At 30.8% G+C, this 13630-nt stretch overlaps 3 protein-coding genes across 6 annotated transcripts; 1 reads left to right on the top strand and 2 right to left on the bottom strand.

Annotated features, from left to right (window-relative positions):
• Window positions 1-67: 67 nt before the first annotated feature.
• On the bottom strand, window positions 68-2931 carry LOC107069704 (uncharacterized). Of its 2 annotated transcripts, none has more exons than XM_015327222.2 (2): window positions 2791-2931; window positions 68-2230 (listed from the first exon to the last, which is right to left on the bottom strand). In XM_015327222.2, the coding sequence occupies exons 1-2, from the start codon at window positions 2871-2873 to the stop codon at window positions 1678-1680; spliced, it is 636 nt and encodes a 211-aa protein (XP_015182708.1). In that variant the 5' UTR covers window positions 2874-2931; the 3' UTR covers window positions 68-1677. The 2 variants fall into 2 exon arrangements, with proteins under 2 accessions (XP_015182708.1, XP_015182710.1); XM_015327224.2 differs by having other exon boundaries at window positions 68-2222; window positions 2791-2929.
• Window positions 2835-7018, top strand: IntS4 (integrator complex subunit 4). Of its 2 annotated transcripts, none has more exons than XM_015327217.2 (8): window positions 2835-2976; window positions 3652-3716; window positions 3779-4197; window positions 4277-4603; window positions 4667-4940; window positions 5022-5484; window positions 5562-6051; window positions 6146-7018. In XM_015327217.2, exons 2-8 carry the CDS (start codon window positions 3666-3668, stop codon window positions 6882-6884), a joined length of 2763 nt encoding a protein of 920 aa, XP_015182703.2. In that variant the 5' UTR covers window positions 2835-2976; window positions 3652-3665; the 3' UTR covers window positions 6885-7018. The 2 variants fall into 2 exon arrangements, with proteins under 2 accessions (XP_015182703.2, XP_015182702.2); XM_015327216.2 differs by lacking the exon at window positions 2835-2976 and adding an exon at window positions 3374-3464.
• Window positions 7009-13456, bottom strand: Nup214 (nuclear pore complex protein Nup214). Of its 2 annotated transcripts, none has more exons than XM_089172628.1 (6): window positions 13302-13456; window positions 13041-13227; window positions 12517-12810; window positions 7601-12443; window positions 7350-7530; window positions 7009-7241 (listed from the first exon to the last, which is right to left on the bottom strand). In XM_089172628.1, exons 2-6 carry the CDS (start codon window positions 13071-13073, stop codon window positions 7214-7216), a joined length of 5379 nt encoding a protein of 1792 aa, XP_089028754.1. In that variant the 5' UTR covers window positions 13074-13227; window positions 13302-13456; the 3' UTR covers window positions 7009-7213. The 2 variants fall into 2 exon arrangements, with proteins under 2 accessions (XP_089028754.1, XP_089028755.1); XM_089172629.1 differs by having other exon boundaries at window positions 13323-13427.
• Between the last annotated feature and the right edge of the window lie 174 nt (window positions 13457-13630).

The raw sequence follows: 13630 nt of genomic DNA, 5'->3' as shown, positions 1-13630 counted from the left end.
TTGAAAAATTTCAAATAAAAATTATTTTCTATGGTCTCAGGAAAGGAAAAAAATAAATAAATCAACATTTATGTAGTTATTGCCTCGCAATTTATTGCAAATTTTCCAAAAAATCTCATAATTGTACAAACAATTGTACAAAATATGAATAAATATTATAACAACACATTCTAATTTTAAATATGCACAAATGTTAATTTAATGTTTATTAATTTATCTATTTGTACATTTCATATTGGCAGATTATATCTGACATTACTGTTTTTAATAATGAACAACCATATTATATTTATAAGGGAAAAACTTTGGACTGTCTGTGACAATACATATTTGATTGCATAAAAACACTTATATATAACAAAACAAACAAAAATTTATAAACTTCGTATATCTTTTTAACAAGTCATATGAGGTACATAATGTAATTATAAATATATTAATAGATGAGGAAGAAATAGTATATCGAGATAAATTCTATAGAAGATGCTTAAAATATTGGAATATGTGGGCATCCTTTATTTGATATTTTAACACTAGATTTTCGATTTAATGCTTCAAAATTCTGAACATGAAAATATTATTCTTTAAATATTACATATTGCTTTTTAATTGTATAATGCAATGAATATATATTTCTAGTCGTTTTCTCTGGAACACCTTTATTTTATTATTTCCAGATGTGGTATATATATACCTCATTTTAATAAATAATTTAAAACAAAATTGCATTTTAACATATCCGTCAAAAAGACGGATTTCAGTAAAAAAAAAAAAAAGATATACAGGCAATGCTCGTAAATCTAGTGTTAATACATAAAAACTTTTATATGCAAGAAAATATCTAATTAATGCAATATGTTTATCAAAGATTACACGTATGGATATATTTTAATGGAAACTCTTTAGTATTAAATGCATATTACTTCATATTATATAATACTAAAATTTGTTCGTATATTATTTTCTCATACGTGTATAAGTGAGTAATGATTACATACGATCAGAAGATAAAAATTATGAAATGTTTTATAAGAAGACAAGAGAAGATATACTATATTTATAGAAATATGAATCTTTGAATATCTCTCAACTACAATTGAATAACATTTTTGCAAAAACGATTTGTTGTATACATGATGATCTCTTAGTGTATTAATCCTTTTTTTTTTAAGCACATAAAAAGTATTAAATCTATAAATAATATCTAAACTTTGTATAGATTACAACCTGTTCCATAAAGATATACCAGTTATTACCTAAAAATACTAGATTTTAATTATTTAAAAAGTATATATATATATATATACATATATGTATATATATATATAAATATAATATGAATTAATAATTAGCATTCTGGAAGCATTGTTTGCAAGATATCTTAGCTTTATGTTTAATTCCATAAATATTTTTTTCTTTTTTGTTTATGTAAAAGTCATTAAAATTTATAAAAATTGTTATTTATGGAAGATAGTTCTTCCAAGTATTATGTTTAAAGCAGCTTCCTCTATACAACTGTAAACTGAGCTTAGTAGAATTGTAAAATTGTATTTATAACTAATTTAAGTATTGGAAGGACTAATATCTTTTCTTTTTTAAAAGCAAATGACAATAATAGTCAGCATTGCTTTTATATTCTACTATATACTTTGAAATACTAAAATGACTACATTTTGTTTACCTACTAATAGCTTTAGTTTGCTGGGCTTTGTACATTTTTAAGACCTTTTTACTAGGAATTAAGGACTGACTTAATCCTGGTCTTTTTTTACGTTTATTTGTATGATTGTTCTCTTGATCAACATCATTTTCATCATTTACAGAAAGCTGACCATTATACTGAGTTTGACAAATAATGGTTTCTTGCGGAGCTCGTATAGCTTCCAACTCAGCTGCAGTTCTATGCAAGTCTGAGTCATGAGCGAAAGTACAATTGTGACCAAATCGACATCTGCCTTTTCTATAATTCCAACAAATTTTTCTACCATTTATCATTTTAGTATCATCCAATGTTGGAGTCATTTTGACATGTTTTTCAAGTATAGCACTTTTAGCTTTTTCAGCTTCAACAAATGGATTAGAGAATACGGAAGTTTTCAAAGTAGGTGTGCCATTAAAATCAGGTGTAGGTAATGGAAGTTTTTCTTTGGAAGCAGTTTCAGTTTGTATGTCATCATTATTTTCACCAGGCTCATCATCTTCCCCATCTTCTTCTTCTTCCCCTTTAAAACTAAGAGTTCAGCAATATCAGATTACAAAGAACCAGCTCAATTGAAGAGTATGCACAGACTGATTCATCAAAATTTACAATTAAATATATTTTTATCTTTAATATACTATTGTTATCCAAATATTAATTCCCATTTATTAATTAGATTTTAATAATAATTTGTTATACACATACATATATATATACTTTTTTAAATATATATATTATTACTAAAATAAAACTATAGAAGAGGGATCAAATAAGGAACATACTTAAATGTAAATCAGTAGTAAACGTGCATGAAATGTATAGATAACTTAAAATACATAAAAATAAAGAATCAAATGTTTATAGATAAAAAATAAATCTGCTGCAAAGTTAGATACATGCAAATATCAAAATTCATCTATACGTCAGTATACAAATTGATTTTCAAATAAAATAATTTAAATGATATTTAATATTATGGATACAATAACTTTATCAACAAATTTTCAAGTAATATATATGAATGATTAGAGGTTAGCTAAAACAGAAAATAAACAATACTACCTAAATGTAACATTTTAATTTAAGCTTACGTGTTATCACCATCATCCGATACGTCATCACCATCACTATCTGAACCCGAGGAAGTTCCGTAATCCGCAACTAAGGAAGCCATAATTTTAATCAATTAATTAACAGTGCAGTCTACAAACACTAATCTAAATGTGACCATTGTGAATTGTTGTTCTTCTCGAGTTCAAGAAGGTGTGGCAACAATGGTAAGATGAAATAACGGATGTCGGTAGTGCTGCCGTATTAATTGCATAGCGGGAAAATTTTTAAATTTTAGTTTATATTTATTTATATCATTGTTTAATTTTATCATATTTTTATGATTAATTTTAATTACTTGACTTTTAAACCAAGCCTAATAGTAAAATTGTACTCTAATGTTAATTTTAAGTTTTAAAAGTATCATTTTGTACAATCGTAATTTTTTCTTATTATAATAAATGTTCAAATAATTATTTTATTTCAATTTAATGTCATTAACAATGATAACTAATTATTTAAAATTATAATTATCTCGATATTTTTAAAAATATTGACATATCGATTATTTATTATTTGTTTTTTTTTATTATGATGTAGCGACACGTAGCAGTTATATTACAAACTAATTACTATATTGCTGACGATTGAACCAGAATTTTAGGTTATTTAAACCTAAATTCGTAATATAAAAAGAAATCATTTTCATTATGTGGTCAGTTGATTATATAGCTGGAAATTGTTCTTATGTATAATTTATAAAATATTTAAATGATTAATATTTAAATAATTTTTTATCATTAAGTTATTTCCAATTGTTTTGTATCATTACAATTGTTTATTATTATGTTATTTTTCCAATTGTTTTGTATTATTATAATTAAATATTAATAAATATATAGTAGGTTAGAATAGAATGGCTGCTCTGATGAAGAAAAGAGTTTTAGCTGAATTTACCCAAAGTCAGGTATGTTGTCAATGATCTTTCTGTCATTCTGGACATTAGATGAATTTTTCTTTCGTTTATAGGTAATCAATGAGCCACCTTTGAAAAGATTAAGAACTTTACGACTTTCAGCAGCTGGAAGTAGTAAAAATGATGGTGAAGGTAGCTCTACGCTAGCCTATATAGAATGTTTAGAAAAATGTAAAGGTGGTAACGATGCATTACAGCTACTTGTTCGTATATCTGACACTGTAACATCCATATCTCCTGATGATGTACCCATAGCAATAAAGAAACTTTCAGAAAGATTTGCTATTGAAACTGAGGCTGCTGTGCGTGCAAAAATATTATGGATATTTGGTGAACTTGGAGAAGTAACAAATGATGTTGCTGAAAAAGCTCGTATTGTCAATGAAACAGCTGAACTTTTAAAACACGAAGAGTCTCACAGAGTTAAGAGTCAAGGTTTAGCAGCTTTGTTAAAATTAGGAGATTACCAAAGGCATTTATAATAATATTTATCATTTATAGTGATTAATAAAATTATTATAACATAGAAATAATATGATCCTAATTTATAGAAATTTGGTATTACTTCTTGCACGTGAACATTTACAAGATACATGGCACGGCGTACAAACACGATGTCTTTCTATAATAGGAAGATATTTGACAGCTAATGCTAGCGATGATACACTTATTTTTGTTGGAAATTATGCTCAATCACAAGATCCAAGAGTTCGTGCACAAGCCTTTGAAACAATGGCAGAACTACATTCTCATAGAGGTTGTAGATTACCTGCTAGTTTCTTTGGAGAAGCATGCGCTGCTCTTCGCGATGACTATGAAATAGTTAGACGTGCTGTTCTCAAAATAATTTGGCTTCTTGGTATTGAATATCCTGAAAAGTAAGATATCATAAGTAATATAATTGTTTGAAATTTTATTAATTACTTTCCTTTTGTTTGCAGCATGGTCGTTGGCTTAGATGGGGAAGATGTACGTATGGTTGATTGTGCATTCTCTCAAATTTGTAGTTTGATGGGTGATTTGTCACCACGGGTTAGAGCTTCAGCTATGTCTTTATTAGGTTCCATGAAAGGTGTTTCACGACGTTATATTGAACAAGCACTAGATAAAAAACAAAAAGTAGTAGAAGTAGACAGTGCTGTTAGGCCTGAAGTGGAAGAAAAGAGTGGATCTTGTGGAGCATTTATTCATGGATTAGAAGATGAATTTTTAGAGGTAGATGAACATATAAAAAGTTTAATTTATATGTATATATTTTAGTTTAATTATTAATTTATTATTTATAAATCATTTTAGGTTCGAACAGCAGCCGTTGAAGCACTTTGTAAATTATCTTTAGAACAACCAAGTATAGCTAGAATTTCATTAGATTTTATGGTGGATATGTTTAATGATGAAATTCAAAATGTCAGATTAAGAGCGATAGAATCATTAAGAAAAATATCTGCTAGTGTAACTCTTAGAGAAGATCAATTGGAAACTATACTGGGTGCACTAGAAGATTTTTCAGGAGAAGTAAGAGAAGGTTTACACGCTACGTTAGCAGCTAGTCAACTTGCTACTAGAAATTGTCTTCACATGTGTGTCAATCGTCTGTTGGATAATTTAACACGTTATCCACAAGACAAAGAAAGTATTAGAGTATGTTTGGCATCACTGGGAGCTTCACATCCTTATCTTACTTTACCTTTAGTACCACAACTTCTTGGTCGACATCCTTTCTTTGATACACCAGAACCAGATGTCGATGAACCATCTTGTATCCTCTAATATAAACATAAATAACATCAAAATTCATTTAAATATTTTTATATGATCCTTAATATTTGTAATTAGATGCAAGTGTGTTAGTATTGATATTCAATGCAGCATTGCATTGTCCAAGTATGCATGCCTTATTTACAGAACACACTTCTAAACATTATCACTATTTACGCGACACAATGCCACATTTGGTGCCAAGATTACGTCCAGCAGTAACTAATGGTTCAGGAACAAACAAGGAAGATACCGCTAATGAGGAACGTAGAGATCGTAGAGGAAGAGAATTTTTAGAAAAAGTAGTAATGGGTATAGAAAATGCAAGACCAGGTGGTAGAGTAAATACTAAACTTTTAGAAACTGCAACTATTGATCTTGATCGTCTTGCGGAAATGGATAATCGAATGGAAGGTGCAGCACGTTTTACAGCCTTGTATATTCGCTGTTTGTTATTATTGAAATCAGTTTTGAAAGAGTTCTCTGTTTCTGCAACTACTTCAATATCAGCAAGTCCAATACCAAATACAAGTAACAATGTTTCTGCTCTACTTCAGCATACACAAAAGTATATATATGTGTTTTAATATTCTTTTTATAACTTTAATTAATTTATTTAAAAATTAATTTATCTCAACATTTTTTATTTCTTAATTAAACAGGCTGCAACGATTGTTTAGTGGATTAGGAGAGGCCGAAGTAACATTAGCTAATGATGTGTGGCTGAAGGCTTTAGCTGTAGAACTAGTTCGTGTTACAAGAAGTGCAACAGGCAGTGCTCTTCCATTGGCTCGTTATTTTTTATCAGAAGCAGATTCTTTGCCACAAGATACTTCCAAATTACCACCATTTTCTAGGGCATTAGTTTTCCAAATTCCAAATTTAGCAGATGTAAAGCCAGGATCTTTGACACGACTTTTATTACCATTACTTCTTACACCTTCAATACAGGGTGAAGAAAGACTTCCAAGACCACCTATATCTACTAGATTTTGTCGTGCTATTATCGAAGAGCCTAGAGGAGATGCGGATGCTGCATTGAAGTTTACAGGGGGTCTATTACTAGGCATTCCTCTAACAGCTAAAATATTAAATTTGCGAGATCCTAGCATTTTAAGAGTTAAATTAAGACATCCAGATCAACAAGTGCAATTATTGTTACCTCGACAATCAGATTTGCGTATTCAGAACTCTGATCAGAATGATTACAGATTAAGAACTACTGTACTTTTATCACATCAAGTATGGATGGAAGCTTGCAATGTAGAAATATCATTAGCACTTCTTGTACCTTCAGCCACAGTATTTTCACATGCTCCCTTAGAAGATCCATGTGTTATAGATCTTTGTAAGCCAACTAAAGTTTCTATAGCACCAAAACCAATAAAGAGGGGAATATAACTTTATTTTTTTTTAATGATATTTTATTATGTAATCAATAAATATTTTACATGGAAATATTTTATTTCTTATAATATATTTAATTTATCTGTTATCTCTTTAACGTATAAGATAAAATAAAAGATTTTATTTTATTTAGTTTCTCTTTATTTTCCACAAATGTTGTGATGTTAAAATTAGCCTATGAAAATGAATTATTTTTATTGAATTAAAAGTAAATAAATCGTTTTTAATTGAAGTCTTTTTGTAATTAGATTTTTATAGAAAAATTATATGTAAGAAATAATTTTTACATTTGTCTCTATGTAATTATGTTTTATATTTAACTTTTATCGCCAATTAGAGAAAGAACTTCCCCTGAAACAACAAAATACGTACTTGTTTATGATGCATATCATTTCTAATTTTTATATTATATATTTTAATTAAATTATATGCATTCTGTATATATTCAATAATACTTACCCAGAAAATGCAGGTTTTTCAGGTTCTGGAGTCTTCTGAGCCAAACTACCGAAAGTTAGACCACCAGATTGATTAGCTAAAGATTCAAACGTACTGCTACCTGTTGTATTTCCAAATACAGTTGGCATATTGCTTCCAAGTGGCGAAGGACTTCCACCTATAGTAGGAGGACTTCCAAATCCTGATTACAAAATTATGTGTTATATTAATTGATTTAAATTACAGGAAGATCAGCATCAATTAATATTTACCTCCTGGCGAAGTAGCACCAAATCCTGTTCCTCCAAATCCCATTGAACCGAAAACAGGTTTAGGTGATTCGAAAACTGGTGATGATCCAAATACAGATTTAGTACCAAAAGCAGGTGCTTGACCAAAGGCTGGTTGTGATCCTAATATAGATGGTGAACCATTTACTGGACTTCCAAATACAGAAGTTGATCCAGTAGTAGGAATATTACTGGCAGAATTTCCAAATAGAGAGGAAGATCCTGCATTAGCATTTCCTATTGTTGCTGAACTTCCAAATAAAGATCCAGAAGAAGGACTGGCAACCCCCGTTGAAGATGCAGCATTTGCATTAACACCGAATAAAGAATTTGAACCTGATGTTCCTCCGCCACCTCCAAATATTGAAGCTGCTGATTTTGCTGCATTATTCCCAAAGATTGATCCAGTTGAAGTTGAACCAAACGTAATAGAAGAATTTCCACCGAATATAGATGTATTTGTAGATGGTTGGGAAGTATTCCCTCCAAAAACTGAGGTTGTTGATTGAGTCGTAGATGCTTGAGCAGCATTTCCTCCAAAAACTGGGATTGTTGATTGAGTCGTAGATGGTTGAGCAGCATTTCCTCCAAAAACTGAGGTAGTTGATGGAGGAGTCGTGGGTGATGGAGGATTTCCACCAAAAACTGAGGTGGTTGACGTAGGAGTCGTAGGTGGTTGAACAGCATTTCCTCCAAAAACTGAGGTAGTTGATGGAGTCGTGGGTGGTGGAGGACTTCCACCAAAAACTGAAGTGGTTGATTGAGTCGTGGGTGGTGGAGGACTTCCTCCAAAAATTGAAGTGGTTGACGCAGTTGTAGATGGTGGAGCATTCCCTCCAAAAACTGAGGTTGTTGATTGAGTCGTAGATGGTTGAGGAGGATTTCCTCCAAAAACTGAAGTAGTTGACGAAGTCGTAGATGGTGGAGTATTTACTCCAAAAACTGAAGTGGTTGACGGAGTTGTTGATGGTGGAGGATTTCCTCCAAATATTGAGGTGGTTGATTGAGAATTTCCTCCAAAAATTGAGGTGGTTGATTGAGTCGTAGATATACTACCAAATACAGGATTACTTGGAGGATTGTTAAATGGTGCAGGATTAGATGTTATAGCTGTTTTTTCAAAGATATTCGTAACTGAAGTAACAGACGTTGGTGGGAGGAATTGAGGATTTGCCTCTGTTGTTTCTACAGGTTTTCCAATATTTTGAGGAGACAAATTTGCAATCGAAGACGCTGTTGTAGTGTTCCCAAAAGTTAATGCAGCAGATGAAGTAGTTACCGCAGCTACATTCGATGTTGATACAGTAATATTAGATTGGCCAAAGATTGGTTTTGATAAGAAACTATAAGGTGGCGTAGTGGTGCCAGATACTATTGAAGGAGTAGAAGAAAATCCACTGAATGTATTCGAAGAAGATTGAGTAGTTTGTGTTCCAAACATTTGTGTTACAGATGGTGTAGTTTTAGTTACTCCAAAAGTCGATGCAGTTGAAATAGAAGATGAATTACCTCCAAAAATAGATACATTAGATGTCGTCGGTTGACCACTAAATATTGATGTATTTGATGGTTGTTGTACTTGAGTATTACTTGCTCCAAATGTAGATGTAGTTTTATCACTTGTACTGTTTGTTCCAGGAGCAGATGCGATTGAAGTTTCAGAAGTTTTTTCTATATTAGGTTTTGACATAAGATTTCCAAATATATTATTATTAGTTGTAGCCTGAGTTGTAAAAACTGCTGGTGGATTAATATCAGTTGAAGGGAGTGCATTAATAGCAACATTGGCCTTATTATTTACTGAAACATTTTCTGGAATAGATGTCATTTCAGTTTGTTCTTTTTTCTCGAGATCTAAAAATATTCCCATCAAATTGAGTAACTCTTTTTGTGGTTGGTTAGCCGATGACATGGAATTTACAGTATCCGAAACAAAAGAAAATATTTCCGGGGGATAAGAACCAGATGTAGGAATTGATGAAGAATTTTTTATCATTGCAGGCAACATATTTGAATTAGCAAAACTAAATGCATTCATAGCATCAGTTTTAGCAATTGTCGATGGTACACCTGATGCCATTGAAGCAATAATATTTCGTGATACGGGCTGATTTTTGACTGATGAAAATTCTAATGGTAATGCATTTGCCAATGAGCTATTTGAAAATGATGACATTGATTCAAAAGCATTTTTTGGTAATGTTTGATTATCATTTTTGATCTCTGTATCTTTAGGTAATGCTTTAGCATATACATTGCTATAAGTTTTTTGCATTGTTGCATCAGCAATAGCATTATTTTTGCTCATAGATTGTGACAGTGGCTCAAAACTTTCAGGATATTTTTTGTCAGCTTGTAAAAATTTGTTAACAGCTGGAGGAGGAAAAGAAGGAACGTTAGAAATTTGTTTAGCTGATGTCTTGCTTTGTATCAACATTGAACTTGTATCGGGTGATCCAATCTTGGCAACAACATTATTCAATAAAGCCAAAGGACATTGCGGTTTAAGTCCTACAGTATCTTCTTTTTCTGAATCATATTTGGTTAGAGACTGTTCTGTCCTGTTCTTAGAATCTGTACTTACAGGACTGAGAGATGCCAAAGAAGATAAGGTAGCTTCTAAACGATCTTGAATAGGTGATGGAGTTGCAGGTTTGATAAGTTTTGGTGATGATTCTAAAAGTAAATTTTTCAATTTCAATTGTTTTTCAGACGTAAAACTAAGCGTCCTAAAAGCAATATCTTTACACCGTGCATCAATAACATCTGTATTTCCTTGAAGACTTGGCGTTCTTTTGGATGATGATACTTTTAAATTGCTCATCATTTGATTTAATCCAGAAGTTTTATTTGTACGATTTACTGACTTCAACTTTTTATTAAGTTCTTCTATTTTGCTCTTTTCCTTTATAATAATTTTATTATGCAATACAAGATTTTGATAAAGAAATTCTAAACTGGGAATTTTCATTTTAGATTTTTTTTGATACATATGTTCGGACCATTCAAAATCAAGAATTTTGTTTGCTTGTATCAATTGAGATTGAGTATGATAAAAAAGTTTCTGGGTTTCTGCTATTTTACTATTTTCACAATTTCTCGTAGTACCACCTTCTGAATTTACTGCATTTTTTGATCGAGCTTCTTCGACCCAGGCAAAAGATTGCATAAGTAAAGCCTTCAAATAAGCAATATCGGTGGATAGACTATTTGTAGTTTCTCGTAAATCGGTAAGAAATTGATCTACTATAACTGATCTTTCTCCTAATTGTTGTCGTTCCTCCTCTGATCCACACTCAGATATTTGTGGTCCTGTTCTGTTTTTTAATTCCCTTTCAAAAAGAGTAAATAATTCCATATAAGCACGTACATAAATACTATCATCGATTTGTACTTTTTGCTGTTCAGCAGATTCACTTGCATGTACTTCTTTAGTCATAACAGGTTTGGGATCTACTTTTTCAATTTCTTGAGGAATTGATTTTTTAGGAATATCAACTTTAGCTGGCATTGATACTTTTTCCTCTATAGTATTTGGCACAGTTTGTTGATGAGGTTGTAAAAATTGTTGAGATTGTTGAGGTTGTTGAGGTTGTGGAGTTTGTTGAAGTTGTGCAGCTTGTTGAGGTTGTACAGGTTGTGGAGGATGCTGAGGATGCTGAGGATGTTGAGGATGCTGAGGATGTTGAGGATGCTGAGGATGTTGAGGATGCTGAGGATGCTGAGGATGCTGAGATTGTTGAGGTTGTTGAAGTTGTTGAGGTTGTTGAAGTTGTTGAGGTTGTTGAGGTTGTTGAAAAAATCCAGCAGCTTTCAATGAATCTCCAAAAATATTTGACGCTACAGTTTTAGGACGATCAAATAATGCAACGTTTCGATTTTCTTTTGAATAAGGAGTACTGGTTACTGCATTACTTAATGATACATTAGAAGGTATCATCATGCTTGGAGGAGATTGAAGAGTTACAGTCTCAGTAGGTGGTGAAGTAATGGCAGGACAATTAGGAGTTAAATTAACCATGTGAAAACTACACAATTGACCAGAAGTTCCTAAAATATGAAGTATAGGAACAGGATGTGGAAGAGTTGAATCTGCTCCCCATGCTAATTTTTGTGTTGGTGTTCTATCTATGGCAAAACCAACTGGATAACTTTCTGTTGTTCTAATAAGTGGTAATTGTGCTCTTCCACTATCGATCAGTTGCCATTGATTCCAAGTATTACCACCATCTATTGATCCTAAAACAGCTACTTCACTACTTCCGCTACTTGCAGCAATGATGAGACCCCATTCTTGTACACAATCAAAATAATAACGAGGTGTATCTTTATTTCCTTCTACCTCAAACATTCCATATGTTATATCTTCGTAACATGTAAAAATTCCATTAGCTTCCCCTTTAGGAGCATCAACGATAAGAACATTAATGTGTTGTTCTTCGCTTAAATAAGCTGCACAAAATTGATAATTACTAATCCATAAGATAGATATAACTTCGCCAACGTACGGATTAGGTCCCAATATAGTTCTAGCAATTTTTAAATCTGGCTTAAGTTGCACAATATTTCCATTTTTACATCCTACAACTAATTGCTTTCCTTTAGGACTCCATGCCAAACATAAAGCTTCAATTCCATTTAATTTCTCTAATGCTTTTATTCCAACTGCATTTTCTTTTCCATCTTTTATTTCAAAATTGCCAATAGTATGATCAGTTGTTACGGTACAGAACATTTTGGGCATAGTAGGATTCCATTTTAAATCCAAGACAAAAGCTTCTGCATTTGATGGAGATAATTGTACTTCGTATAATAATATTACTTCCTAAAAATAATAAAATATTAAACATTAATATGTAACATTGTTTCTATGAATGGCAAGGTTATAATATACATACATGTTTTGTAAGAGCATTGGCATCGTAAATGAATACTTTAGATACCAATGGTGTAACGGCAAGATATGAATAATCACAGTTAAAAGATATTTTGGATATATTAAAAGGTAAATTAATTTCTATTTTGCGTTCTACATTGATCTCACTTCCTGATATTAAAATAGTTAATATATCATTATTTGCTATATAAAGTAATCCTCTTTTCTTGTCTACAGTAACAAGGTTGCAAGCTAATGGAATGGATGTAAAACTATCACATATTTGTGATACATTTGCCTGTTTAAACAGGAATTCCTGGAATTACAATATTTTATCATTAATATTATTTATATTTTCTGTTATGTTGTTAAACTTTAATGAGCACATAAATGATATCATATTTAGTAATATTATTACAAAAAATGAAAAATATAAATGAAACTTAAATGATTAATTAAAAAGAAATTCTGATTTCACAAGTTTATGTAATTATTTATATACATATATATATATAAAACATAAAATAATTTCAATTATAACCATACCTGCACATCTTTGGGATCAGGAGCAGTGTTCATGATTAATAAAACTTTGTGGTTTTTAGATAAAAAAAAAATAAAATATATATATATATTTAATTTGCGTAAAAGATTTCTAATTTTAATAACAAACTAAATAACGTGTATAGTACATATACTTTTATAAATAAAATCTAAGTTTCTCTATCAGCAGCTGCAATTGAAGAGAAAATATAATAAAAAAGATGTGAAAAAGAAAATAATAAAATAATCAACGATATTAATTACATATTAATTTCTGATGATTACAATTAACACTGTTGACAATGTAACATTTCCTTTTTTCTAAACAATGTCTTATTCTCCGGTTAAATCAAACGCTCGTTTGCATTCGTTTCTTTTTCTTTCAATTTGCATCTTTTGTAGGTAAGAAAATGCAATTGGAAACTATAAAATACGACACTAGATGTCTCGTCATTCGCACGTTGCAAGAGGTTATGTTTAATAACTAGTACGGTAGAACTATATATAGGTTAAAAAGCACATGTTATTGTTGAATAAACGTTCAAGTTGTTTGAGTGAGAATAAATGGAATTGTTATTTTAATAATAAGTATT

This window comes from Polistes dominula, unplaced genomic scaffold (assembly GCF_049000335.1).
Source record: "Polistes dominula isolate Pdom_NZ unplaced genomic scaffold, Pdom_raw_medaka contig_23, whole genome shotgun sequence".
Classification (NCBI taxonomy): domain Eukaryota; kingdom Metazoa; phylum Arthropoda; class Insecta; order Hymenoptera; family Vespidae; genus Polistes; species Polistes dominula.
The sequence above is the reverse complement of the archived record's forward strand: the minus strand, read 5'-3'. Positions and strand labels throughout refer to the sequence as shown.

Bases quoted from the DNA above. Each gene is read 5' to 3' on its own strand.
- Nup214 (XM_089172628.1), bottom strand. From the start codon at position 13,073: ATGAACACTGCTCCTGATCCCAAAGATGTGCAG. The intron at 12,811-13,040 runs GTATGGTTATAA...TTGTAATTCCAG, and splicing joins CTGATCCCAAAGATGTGCAG to GAATTCCTGTTTAAACAGGC. The intron at 7,531-7,600 runs GTAAATATTAAT...TTTTGTAATCAG, and splicing joins TGGTGCTACTTCGCCAGGAG to GATTTGGAAGTCCTCCTACT.
- IntS4 (XM_015327217.2), top strand. From the start codon at position 3,666: ATGGCTGCTCTGATGAAGAAAAGAGTTTTAGCTGAATTTACCCAAAGT. The intron at 4,941-5,021 runs GTAGATGAACAT...AAATCATTTTAG, and splicing joins TAGAAGATGAATTTTTAGAG to GTTCGAACAGCAGCCGTTGA. The intron at 6,052-6,145 runs GTATATATATGT...TTAATTAAACAG, and splicing joins CTACTTCAGCATACACAAAA to GCTGCAACGATTGTTTAGTG.
- LOC107069704 (XM_015327222.2), bottom strand. From the start codon at position 2,873: ATGGCTTCCTTAGTTGCGGATTACGGAACTTCCTCGGGTTCAGATAGT. The intron at 2,231-2,790 runs GTAAGCTTAAAT...CTGAACTCTTAG, and splicing joins TCGGATGATGGTGATAACAC to TTTTAAAGGGGAAGAAGAAG.